The following is a 13,343-nucleotide window of genomic DNA, read 5'->3' on the forward strand; positions in this document are numbered from 1 at the left end:
GGTCCAATAGAATTAAAACCAAACTAATTTCTGCAAAATAAGTGAGGTTGGAGTGAAGTTTTTAGTGATGCACGGTATAAAATGCACCTGCAAGATGAGAGTGAGGGGCTTCGAGAGTAGCGTCCCGAGTATCTGGAACTCCCTGAGGATCTGCTCCTGCTCCTGCTGCTAGATGACCGGGTTTTCAGCCGGCCCCGAGGCGAATCGCCCCTTCTCTGCGAACAGCTGGATGTCTTTGGGGATCTCGCAACCTCTACCCGACACCCCAAGGTTATCTGCTCTCTGCAAAGAAAAACACATTAAGATGTTTCTCTGCTTTTAGAGATAAAGCCAAAAAAAAACATATCCAGATGTGTTTTTAAACGCTCTCCTTTATTTTCCCCTCTCTCAAGATGAATAATTCTGAAGAGCAAACAGAGGGTGGAAACGGGAGATAAAACAACCTTGCAGTTTTCCGGGGAAGGATTATTTTCTGTGAACACAACACTACCTCTTGCTGCTGCTGTTGAAAACAGTCGCGGACAAGCCGTCCTCCGCGTAAGGCTTGCACAGGGAGGCGTAGCTGGTCACAGAGTTTCCTGAATCAGAGGCGTTATCTCTGTCTGTGAACCTCAGCTTCTCCGGCGAGGCCAGACGCCGGCAGGGGTTCCTCTTGTCGTCAGTGACGCTCGCTCGAGAGACACCGGTTTTGCTTGACGGCGGCGAGGACGTGTCATTCCCAGAATCGTAATCATGAGGACCTTTGGTCTGCTGAGACCCGTTTCCATGTAAAACCTCGCTTCCGGGTTTTGACGACAAACCCTGCAAGCAGACAAACAGGCTGCAGCTTAAAACCCCGGCGTGCCTGGACAAATGGAACCTGCTACCTCTTTTGATGCACTGTGAATACTCTAGCACAAAGGCACATGTTCCCTTGAAAAAGAGGTTTATTTTTATTTATTTTTATTATTTTTTTCTTGGAACAGAAAGCTTTGAAAGATAAAGACATCATGCAAATTTGAAGCATGCGTTTAACCTCGAAAAGAAAGCCTGAACTCAACTCAAGGAAAATCAACAAGAAAAACAAACTGTAAAGTAAGTCTAAACTAAAACAATTATATGAAAGGAAACAACAAAAGAGCAGAGAAGAAAGGAAAACTGCGTGGATAGATCTACCGGCTCTAACTGGAGAGGAGAGAAAGAAAGTAAACAATAGCCCCCATTGAAAAAGCCTCATTTAAAGAACACTGAACAAACATCACAAAAATGGGCATTATGTAGAAATGAAAAGGATTGTAGACAAAGAGAGAGATTCCATCAGTCTAACTAAGAAAGCCTTCAGAATAGGACAGATGACTGTGCTCTTTCTCCTGTAAGAAGTAAATAATCAGCCTGCACCGACCTACAAGTAAATCCCTAAATCTGCGGATAGCATCGACTTACCAATCAAGATTTCCTCCTTAAGTAGGTAAGGTGTAAAAAAAAAAGGGAAGAGCGGGCAACATAAGTGCATCATTAGAGTCGTAAATTGCAAGAAAATGACAATAACCCAGAGCCAGTCAGACTTTTATTGGCATGTTCTTTACTCAGTGGTGTTTTGTTTTGGAGTGTTCGGGGATAGAAAGGTATTTAAATTAAAACTAAGCCTGTGTGCTAATACTGCTACTGCTGCTAACCAACTGTAGGTTACTGCAAAACATCCACAGACCCAACCACAGGTTCCCAGTTTGCTAGTGTGCAGTCAACACAACAGAGCGACCCTGAGGGACATCTAAACAAATCTGTAACAGTCGCATCTACACACAGTTGTAAAGAAAGACATTGTCTCAGTGTCTCTTCGTATGCTTTGACCTTTGTCTTATGTTTTGGCACATGGTTCATTTATATGCTTTCATCTCCTGTTGTTGCACCACAAAGAATCACCACTTACACCGATCAGGCATAACATTATGACCACCTTCCTAATATTGTGCAGGTCTCCCTTGTGGTGACTCATCAGCGAATGGTAATGGGTCTTCTGAGGGTGTCCTGTGGTGTCTAGCAACAGGATGTTGTTAGTGGGGGGCCTTTGAGGGGAGGGGCCTCTGTGGATCATCCCACAGATACTTGATCGGTTTGGGATCTAGTGAATTTGGAGGCCAGGTCAACACCTTGTGCTGTTCTTCATGTTTTTGTGTGTGTGCCTGTGTCAGGCTGCATCCTGCTGGGGATGGCTGCTGCCATCAAGGAGTGTCATTGCTATGGGGTGGGGGTGCCTGGTCTGGTCTAGGTGGGTGCTACATGTCTAAGTAACATCCACACCAATGAATGCCAGGTCCAAAAGTTTCCCAGCAGAATATTGAATTGTCACAAGGTACTATTTCCTGTCAGTGGTCATAATGTTATGCATGATCGGTGTATAATTAAAACCAAATGTTGCGATAAACCATGCTGCTTGACTCATTTTTTCTTTTTGGGTCACACATACCTACCTTGTCCCCTTATTGGTTGCTCATATAAATCAATGATCATTTTCAGTTACCTCTTAAACTCCGTTCCTTTATTCACCAACTCAGACCTCACACATTTATGCAAACTCTAAATTCTAAGAGTGATGCCGACGCAGCGAGGCCACCCGTCAGTAACCGACGGTGGAGTCCCCGTGATTCGATATATGGATTAATTTATTGAATTTCAATTAAAACCCTGCGGTGTGTAATTAAAAACATCCGTCTGCGCAATTAGCATAATTTAATGATTGCTGGAGAGAAATTAAACATATTTTATGCTCCAATAAGCACGGAACAATGAGTTTAAGGACATTTTATTTGCGAGGCTGCGAGAACTATTAAAATGATTTAAAAAGAAAAAATAATAATGAAGGATTCAGACTGCAATAAACAACACATTTTTTTAAATTATAAAGTGACAGTTAAAGTGATTCTTATTAAGACAGGTCTGCCACTGGAACAAGTGAAGGTGTGCACTAGAGGTAGAAAACAGACACAGTGACCATAGGGGACTGGGACAGGCTAAAAATATAAAGGATATGCTATTTTACCTTTTTTCATCACTTCAAGTCAAAACCCCTGGGATAATGTTAGTGTGCAAGTATCAGAAGGGCTTGGACAAAAAGGTAAAAAAAAAGGTACTTTCACCTCTTTAAACACATTTAATGTCAATGCAAGTCATCAAAAAACAACTTTAACTAAAATTTCTAAGGCTTCTGGCATCTTTTCTGTTGTTTTGGTCCAATGGTGCAGGAGAAAGCACTAATAAACAACAGAAACTCCAATATTTTTCTCCTAGTGCGACCTGTCATTAATCGAGTATATGACATCCATGCAATCACAATACCAGGAAGCGCTTTAGATGTGCGGTGGAAACTACCGGTTGATGTCTCATGTAAACTGCCCCATAACATAGCGTCATCATCTTATGAGGGCCTGAGACAACAACCAATCATGTGCAGCTACATCGCTTTTCAATCATTATTAACCTGTGCACCTCTTATTTTTTTGCACAACTGTCCATTATCAACGCTGTGTTTGGTTTCAATGAACAAACAGTATGTGCAAATACAAATTTGAAAAACAGCACTTCAAATCAGAGCTGGTTTTTCATCATTATTATTATAATTTCTTAACAAAATGCGAAAAGACCCTTAAAACAACCGACTCACGTGGTCTTTTCTACCGATCGTGTTCATTCTTATCGGTGTTCTTAAATCACCAATAAGCTTTTCTGCAAAATGTAGATTACTTAAAAGACAAGGTAACGGTTTTAGACAATTTATTTTCCATAAAAACACGAGGATGTTTTGAGATTTACCTAAAGAGAGATTAACTTTCCCAAAGCCTAAGTGTCTCTGAGGAATCAACCTGAACCAGTGGCAGCATCGTGAGAGTCCCAAAGAGTACTTACGGTGACGGTTGAGAGGATGGAGCGATATTTTGGAGCCGATTTACACACTGATTTGGTTGCACGTCTCCACTTTACGTCCGTGTGGTCTAGCACGGCGTTGGTTTCCTCTCTGACAGCTGCCAGGTCTCCTAATGCGTGATGCACCACAGATTTTTGCAGATGGTGTCTGTGGGGGAAAAAACAAAAAATGATGCATTTAGTTTACGTGACGTATCACCAGGGCATCATTACAGGCTATTCTTTATTTTAAAGAACAGGAACATGCCAGTGAGATTTGTTAATAAGTAATACACCGATCAGCCACAACATGACCACTGACAGGTGCAGAGAAGAACATTGGTCATCTTGTGACAATTCAATGTTCTGCTGGGAAACCTTTGGACCTGGCATTCATTACCTTCATCACCTAGACCAGACCAGGCATGTTTTTTAAACTGGACCTCAATTTGAGTTCAAACTAAAGAGATTTCTATGAAGTCTCATGGCTCCACGTTCACAGAGGATGCATTTATCTTCAATCAATGATTAATTATCACCAGTTGAAGCTCCAGTCAGTTTCCTCTGGCTACTAGAGAGCCTCGCCCTATCTACCCGGTGCAAACTGTAAAAAACTGTCAAAAAAGCATCATGCATATTATCACACAACCAATATTTTGCTCCACGTCGTTATAATTGAGGGCATTGATCTGCGGAGTGAATTTGGAGCCGTCCCCTGCGAGGCTGTGATAAGAGCTGCTCGTGACTGAGATCAGGAAGTCACCTCTGCCTTATCAGTCATCACCGCGGTGCCACCAAGGACTCTGTAGACACCTCAGGCTGATAAGATAAACCGAGGGAGCGGGATGTGAGGCGGGGGGGATGGCAGAGGGGTGGGGGTGGGGGAGGTTGTGTGACTGGGAGGGGGGCTTACCTGTCCTCTGCGGGAGACTGGCAGGAGGAACTGTCAGACTCTGACCTCCGGTAACGTCGCCTCCGACGGGAGTGAGTCCGTGAGCTGGAGGAGAGCAGAGGAGGGAACACAAGTCGATAAGCAGCTAGGAGTCGACTAAGAGAAATTGCTCAGCAGCAGCTTTTATAAGATTGTTAATCACTGAAGTCTTTTACCGAACACAAACCCTGTGATGCTGTCTGTGCTACAGTCACAATGAGACATAACAAATCTACCTGAGTCTGGAAACTTGATCAATATTTTTCACCTTTTGTTCCATCTGTTTTCGTCTTTTAGAGAAAATGAAGAATCTGTCTTGAAGAATGAAGAATCTTTTTTTAGTTTTTATTCTTTTCACACCAAGTATTACTGTGACCGGGGTTCATGGCGACGTCACTTCCTGTGTGACTTAAAGTTTAAAATAGTTTAGCACTTTTCTTTCTATTGGTACTGAAAGCACTGAACAGCCACAGTGGCACATCTACCCATTCACTCAACTCGGGGTTCAGCGTCTTGCACATTGGCATGTGGCATGTTCCAGGTGTTGAACTGCTAACCCTCCAAGCCACTATACAGTATATGTATGCTCCCTGAACCATTTTATTTACAGGTAAAACTGTAACTAATTGCACCCAAACGTTTTCAATTGCCTTTTTTCTTGCCCCTAACTTGGAGTGTCCTGGCAGGACATTTTTTGAAATCCCAGCTACAAACCACAATGTCCAATTATTACGTGTCATTCTCCATCTGGGTCACTTTGAATTTCTTGTGTCCGCTATAGAACGACATTAAAAGCTTAAAACGTGTCTGAACGTCCCGCTCAACTTTCCTTTAGCGCCGGCATCAGCTTGAGAAGGAGAGCCAGAAGAAAACTATAATCATGAACTTCTTGGTCGTATCCCTCCACAAATCGGTCAAGCTACAGATTACCTATCTGCCTGTCCAGATGCATATAGATATATACATTGATAAGGCATATCATTATGACCACCTTTCTAATATTGTGCAGGTCTCCCTTGTGGTGACTCATCAGAGAATGGACATGGGCCTTCTGAGGGTGTCCTGTGGTGTCTGGGAACAGAATGTTGTTCGTGTGGGGCCTTTGAGGGGAGGGGCCTCTGTGGATCATCCCACAGATACTTGATCAGTTTGGGATCTAGTGAATTTGGAGTCTGGGGTCTGGTCTGGTCTGGTCTACGTGGGTGCTGCATGTCTAAGTAACATCCACACCAATGAATGCCAGGTCCAAAAGTTTCCCAGTAGAACACTGAATTGTCACAAGATGGTCAATGTTACTCACTTCTCCTGTTAGTGGTCATAATGATGTGGCTGATCACTGTATATATATACATGAAGGGACACAGCAGATCAAAAGTCATGGTTTTATCCCACTGGACATTTGTGTGAATTTCGTTATTATTAATAATCATTTGAATTTTTGAATCAGGATCAAAATCATGTTTTGCAAAGTGACACAGTGACCTTTGACCTTTGACCACCAAATTCTCCTCACTTCATCTTTGAACGTCTGTACCAAATATGAAGAAAGTTCCTCAACACATTCTTGACACAATAATGGGACGGACCAAGGCGCAAGAAACTGTCGCATAAAGCCTCCTGCATAACTTAAAGGGTGTTTAATTCAGAGCTTCACCTCTTGCTCCTGATGTGTACGAACCATGTTTGAAAAAAGAGGAGAGCTCTTCAGAGGTGGTGGGAGCATAATGGAACGGCACAGGCACGGGAGAGCGGAGTGATCGGAATAGAAGAAAAGAGAATAAAGAGCTGTAGCGACCTGGAAAGGAGCCGGGAAGCGGTGGTCTCCGTCAAAGTAAGCGGCCACTGAGCTCGTCTCCGTGCTCACAAACACGCTCATCCAGAGTGGAATTATAAAATGTTACGAGATCACAGCATGAAATTGGTTTCTCTTAGCCTCTTCCACCCCTTTATTCCCATTTCCCTTCCTACTCTTTGTGGCTCTCGTGTTCAATCACAGCTGCTCGTTTCTGTTTTCGCCCACCGTGCACCAACATGAGAGCATTTTTTTTCTTACTCAGCAATGGGGCGGATAACATTGCGTAGGATCCGCAGAGGACATGATTCCGATGCGACATTCGCAGACTAACCTTTTCTTGTGCTTGCGTACATCCTTCCTCTTATGTTTTAAACTTGAAGAGCTGCGGGGATGAAAGAGAATAACGCCATGAGAAGGGGTTTTAGCACTGGCATGACTCCTCGCCGATGCATAAAAGAGAACTGGCCTTTAAAAGGTGGAAATCCTGACATCGCACTGAAAGGAGGAAACCGGCTTTTACACTCACATTGCACGGTGATAAATATTCACCTTTAGAGATTCTCTTTTAATAGAGTCTTTTAACCTTTAGGAATGAGAGCTGCACACCACCACAAGGCATGAGGGAAATAATCACACACGTACCTGTGTTTTGACTTCTTAGAGGTGTATCTGGAAGAGGGAAAAATAAGGTTTGCGTCACCTAAAAATAAATGTCATGATATTCTTCTGGTATTTCTTTTTTTTTGTAATGAACAAGAGCTACCTATGCCGCTTGCTTTTCTTGGAGCTCTTCTTCTTCTTCTTCTTTTTCTTCCTCAGAGGCGACAGGCTGTAAGAAGGAGACCTGAAGGAAGCGGGAAGGAAAACAAAGAAACCTTTCACTCTCCTGTACACCTCTCCGCTTTATTCATTCCATGAAACACAACAAAGGGCGGCCAACAATATGTTTCACCGGCGAGTCATCTAATTTGGGAGAACTGACCTTTTCCTTTTCCTCTTCCGCTCGGACTTTCTCTTTTTCTTCTTCCCCTTCGGCCGAGGGGACGGTTCCCCGTCAAAGGAAGGGCTGTAAGAAGAGACAGAGCAGAGGGCGAAACGTTCAGTCCTGTGATGGCGTGGAGGATGAAGAATCTCAGCTTTAAATTAAACAGTTTGATTTGGATTATACACCGATCAGGCATAACATTATGACCACCTTCCTAATATTGTGTAGGTCTCCAAAACAGTTGTGACTCATCAGAGAATGGATATGGGCCTTCTGAGGGTGTCCTGTGGTGTCTGGGAACAATATGTTGTTAGTGGGGGGCCTTTGAGGGGAGGGGCCTCTGTGGATCATCCCACAGATACTTGATCAGTTTGGGATCTAGTGAATTTGGAGGCCAGGTCAACACCTTGTGCTGTTCTTCATGTTTTTTTTTTTTTTAGTTGTTCCTAAAGTGTTTTTGTGTGTGTGTCTGTGTCAGGCTGCATCCTGCTGGGGATGGCTGCTACCATCAAGGAGTGTCATTGCTATGGGGTGGGGGTGCCTGGTCTGGTCTAGGTGGGTGCTACATGTCTAAGTAACATCCACACCAATGAATGCCAGGTCCAAAAGTTTCCCAGCAGAACACTGAATTGTCACAAGATGGTTAATGTCATTTACATCTCCTGTCATCCGGTCGTAATGTTATGGCTGATCGGTGTATATACAGAGTTTACAGTTAACGTATTCGTTGGCCCTGACTACAAATCTGTGTTGGTTAGTTCTCGAGGTACATGTCAACCCCAATATATTGGAAGGAAGCGGAATTTCATCAACGCTGTATCCCAAAGATTTAACTCCTCACTGGACAAATTCAAAGCCTTAAACTCAGAGGTGAGTTTTTAAAAAAAGGGGCTATCCCAACTGTCATTGGGCGAGAGGCGGGGTACACCCTGGACAGGTCTCCAGTCTATCGCAGGGCTAACACAGAGAGACAGACAACCATTCACACTCACACCTACGGCCAATTTAGGGTGTATTCACACCTGCCTTGTTTAGTTCGATTAAAACGAACTCAAGTTCGTTTCCTTGCTTGGTTCGGACCTTTTTGACTGGTGTGAATACAATCACTCGAACTCTGGTGCGGACCAAACAAGCGGACCGAGACCCAGCTGAGGAGGTGGTCTCGGAGCGGTTCCTACCGAACCCTGGTGCGGTTCCTTTATGGTGTGAAAGCAGCCCGACCTCGATCCGACCCAAGTTGCAAAAATCTACCTTTTTGGATTTGACGAGCTCCCGTAGTTTTCGCGCATCTATCAAGAAGCGTCTGTCTGTCTGTCTGTCTGTGGCACGCATATGTCGCGAACCGTTGGCCCGATTGATTTGAAACTGGGCAGGTGTCTCGCTACGGGCACGAAGATGTGCACTGCTAAGTTTGACGTTGTTTGGATAAGAAATGTAAAATATATCGGCAAAATAGATTTTCTCCGCTCTAATATTTCCAGTTGCCTGATGACAGTTCTAAATTATTGCGCTGGCTCAAACGCTAGATGGTAACCATGGCAACGGAGACTCAACGTTATTTTACAGTTTACAGACAAAACATGAGTGATTTGATCATCTGTCTATAAATCAAGAATTTCTTTTAACTTATTTGGTGAGTTTGTGTCTGTCTGTCTGTCTGTCTGTCTGTGGCACGCTGATTTGAAACTGGGCAGGTGTCTCGCTACGGGCACAAAGATGTGCACTGCTAATACAATTAAAATCACCAGTAAAAACATTACAATTAATGTCTTTTTGGGGAGGAGACATGGGTCACGACAATGGTCACAACTGAAAAATCTTCTTCAGCTCCCACTATAGGAATACATACTTCCGACGGGCCCTGCACTAGTTATGGGAAATGTAGGATAGCCCAGTGACACACACAACAGAGAGAGACACGTGAAGCAAACAAACGCAGGTAGGTTAGGTAGAGATGAGCCGTGGCTTCACCTGGAGCTCTGAGGAGACACGCTGCCTCCTAGATATCTGGGCAGATGTCCAGATATCTCAAATGCTGGAGAAAACACATAAAAATGCAGAAGTATATAAGATTTTTAGTAAACAAATGAGAGAGAGGGGATTCCAGCGCTCAGTTTATAAACCATATTGCTAGCATAATAACAAGTAGACCTACAGTACGCAAAGTCTCCATTGTAGCCTATTTACGTGGGACATTTGGCTTCCTTCTTTACCCCGCCTATACGTTTACCAGCCAATGGCTGAACGACCTTAGCACATCTGTTTTTGTTTATAAATTCTGGTCCGGTTGCAATTAATCACAGTGTGAAAGCGAACCGCACTAAAAAAAAAAAAAGAAAAAAAAAATTGGTCCGGACCAAAGCAAGTGAACTAACGGACCTTCCTGGTGTGAATACGCCCTTAGAATCACCAATGAACCTAACCAGCATGTCTTTGGACGGTGAGAGGAAGCTGGAGTACCTGGAGAGAACCCACGCAGACACAGGGAGAACATGCTAACTCCACACAGAAAGGCCCAGTTGGTCCATGGATTCAAACCCAGAACCTTCTTATTGTGAGGCATCAGTGCTAACCACCACACCACCGTCTTTGCACCAAATACCTTTTTCCTTCCACTTGTGTAATATCAAACTGAAGTTTCTCTTTCTTGAGTACAATTTTAAGCTACTCTACCCACCTCGGCTTAAACCTGCCTTTTTTTATTCACTTGAGGAAACTCAAAACTTGATGTGAATAAAATATTAACTGTCATGACCCCGGGGTGTGACAATCCAATCGTCTCCTGCTCTGCAATCAGTATGCACACCTGAAGCCTATCCATCCATCAAGCCCTGCAGTTTATCCACTCTGGTCTTTCACCCCGCCTCCTCACCACTTTGCCACGTCTACCCGTGTGTTAACCAACTGATTCTGGGCTGACAGATTATGACAGTTTTTGTCCTCGTATTCAAACACCTCTCCGTCTTTAAGGACTGTTACTCTTTAACCCAGCTGCCAGACCTCCAGCCTGGCTCGGCGCCGCTCCACCTACTCACAGCCATTTCAGCCTCTTTCCTGCTGGCCTTCACCTGCCACAACCGACCGCTGCCAACAGTCCTCAGCCTTGTCTTTACCTGCCAAGATTACAACAGACATCTCTTTTCACCACAAAACCTCCGTGGTCTGCTTTTGGGTCCGTTTTGCATTGTGCTGTGACAATTAACATGTCACCAGTGGGTTGACGGGGTTTGGCTGACAGTAGCTGATCCAGGATTCAGGAAGCAACATTAGTGTTCATTTGAAGTCCAGCTGATGAATCAAAGTCCTTTTATCGCTTTCCTTTATATATTTCTATTTTTTAAACACCCCCTGAGGGAAATCTTCCATGTTTGCTCCTAAATGCTCCATTAGTCTCTAACTGGATCCGTCCACTTTGCCAAGTAGGTAGTGTTAAGTGGTATTTTAGCGCCTATCTGCTAAAAACAGCTGGCTGCTGCAGCCAGAATCGATACCACGAAAGCCGTGAGAGTCAATTAAAACAATAACAGGTTTTTAGGCATAACCACAATCTCCCCTGACATTAACGGCAAAATAGCTGTGGTGCACATATACTGCATAAAAAAAGACATTTAAAACCTGCAGAAATAGAATGTCAAAGCATTTGACAGCTAAATTATCTGCGTGTCCTTACCTCCAGGAAAAGTCTTGGTTAATAGTACTTAAGAGTAGCTGGCCTTAGTTTCTTCTCTAAAAGTTTGGCTAACTTGGAGAGCCCTGGCAGGAAAAGGTTTGAAACCCGAGTACACGTCATTCTCCATCTGAATTTCCTGTGTCCGCCATAGAATGACATTAAAAGTTTGTGTTTCGTGCCCTTCTTCCTTATATTGCATCAGCTTAGGAAGGAGCTTAGGATCTACGTCCATCTCCAGGCTCATGTATATACAGGCATATACAGTTAAGTCCATATATTTATATATATTTGGACAATGACACAAGTTTTGTTATTTTAGCACAGTACAGATGGACAATGACCCAAGACGTGCAGCAAAATTATCCCAGGAGTTTATTAAGGCAAAGACATGGGATATTCTGCAATGGCCGATGCAGGCTCAATCACCAGATCTCAACCTGATCGAGCTGCATTTCACTTACTTAAGACAAAACTTAAGTAAGGAAGACTAACAAACAAGCAACAACTAAAGACAGGTGCAGTAAAGGCCTAGCAAAGCATCACAAAGGAGGAAACCCAGCGTTTGATGATGTCCATGGATTCCAGACTTCGGGCAATTACTTTTGAGCCCCTGAAATGAAATGAAGAGACTTTGTATAAAAATGGTTGTAATTCCTGAACGTTTGACAGGATATTTTTGTTCAAGTCCCTTGAATTAAACCTGAAAGGCTGCTCTTCAGTTGCATCTCAGCCGTTTCATTTCAAATCTAATGTGGTGGCATGCAGAGCCCAAATCATGAAGATTGTGGCATTGTCCAAATATTTCTGAGCCTGAAATGGCTTTCTGGTGGCTGATCTCAATCTACTCATCTAGACTCCTTCAAATACTGGAGTCTGACGCTGGACTGTCTGCTACTAGCCTGTTATCCAGTTCCCTCGTTGCTTCCCCTCCTCATGGACTTATTTTAGTTGCCTGTTTTTGGATTAAACCCCTTTTTGGACTTTTCTTTTGTTTGTTTGGTGCTTTTTGCTCCTGCTAAGGGCGGCGGCACAGTGGTGTGGTGGTTAGCACTGATGCCTCACAGCAAGAAGGTTCTGCGTTTGGGTCCAACCTCACCTTTTAAACATAACACAAATAACCCGAACAGAATGGGCGGGGTAAGATAATCCACATGACTCATCGCTGGCATCACATAACGGCACATAAACATCAAGCATCGTGATTCCTTCTCACGACATAATCATAAACGAGATTATCCCCGAGCCAAATGTCCCATATGAGATGATCCCATCACAACAAGAAGATGAAATCCTTTCCAGACTGGTATGAGGCACAGAGCAGATCGCACGCCAGTGAGTTTCAGATTTAGTGATCTTTTTGTTTTCAGCGTCTTCTATTTAACCAGATAAATCTAAGGGATCGTTTCCATCTGCATTCCCTGCAGAGGCCACCAGGATAATGGATAGTTTACAGAAGTCTGTGGTCACACATAACAAAACCACGTCACTCTTAGATATCTCAAATGGACCTGTGCTCAGTGATGTTGCCTCTAGTACATCCAGGAGATTCGTAATGCATTTCCACCTCTCTCACTTCGTATTTCACACCGGATGATAAATGTTTTGATGTGCACGGACACACACTTTCACTCTAGCCCGAGATGTATCTCATTGTCCGTCCTTTCTTCCCTCAAAGTGAGAATTCATCATCATACAGAAGAGGAGCTTGTCAGATTCCATCCGCTGACCAGCCTGATTACTGTCCGCAGGTCCAGTCCATTTACTCCCTGAAAATGATGGATCTGGGAAAAAAGGGAGATGAAGACCTTTGAAGCGTCCTGGTCTCACTGAACGGTATTATATAAAATGCAGAAGTGACAAAAATTCATAAGGAGCGGGTCAGGTGATGCAGAGTAAGGGGATGAAGACATCACAATGGACTCTGGGAACTATTTATCTGGTGCTATATGCTGTAGACGAGTGGTACACTGGTAGGCACTTATACCAGATTCTAAATTGGCCGCTAGAGGACAAGCGGCTACAGAAAAATGAATAAATGAATGAATATATCCTGTAGACTAGATTAGATGTTCTAATTCAGACT

The 13,343-nt window shown here is 43.6% G+C and overlaps 1 protein-coding gene across 1 annotated transcript in view; it reads right to left on the reverse strand.

Moving 5' to 3' along the window:
- srrm4 (serine/arginine repetitive matrix 4) overlaps positions 1-13,343 on the reverse strand; it is a gene marked incomplete at its 5' end in the record, with an annotated part of 67,557 nt that overhangs the window by 3,465 nt on the left and 50,749 nt on the right. The window contains 8 exons of the mRNA XM_084551402.1: positions 88-282; positions 491-801; positions 3,883-4,048; positions 4,793-4,876; positions 6,937-6,987; positions 7,248-7,274; positions 7,369-7,449; positions 7,588-7,671. Of these exons, the coding sequence (XP_084407528.1) occupies positions 88-282; positions 491-801; positions 3,883-4,048; positions 4,793-4,876; positions 6,937-6,987; positions 7,248-7,274; positions 7,369-7,449; positions 7,588-7,671 (999 nt within the window). The remainder of the gene's footprint in view (positions 1-87; positions 283-490; positions 802-3,882; positions 4,049-4,792; positions 4,877-6,936; positions 6,988-7,247; positions 7,275-7,368; positions 7,450-7,587; positions 7,672-13,343) is intronic.

This window comes from Chelon labrosus, assembly GCF_963514085.1.
Source record: "Chelon labrosus genome assembly, chromosome: 9".
Lineage (NCBI taxonomy): Eukaryota > Metazoa > Chordata > Actinopteri > Mugiliformes > Mugilidae > Chelon > Chelon labrosus.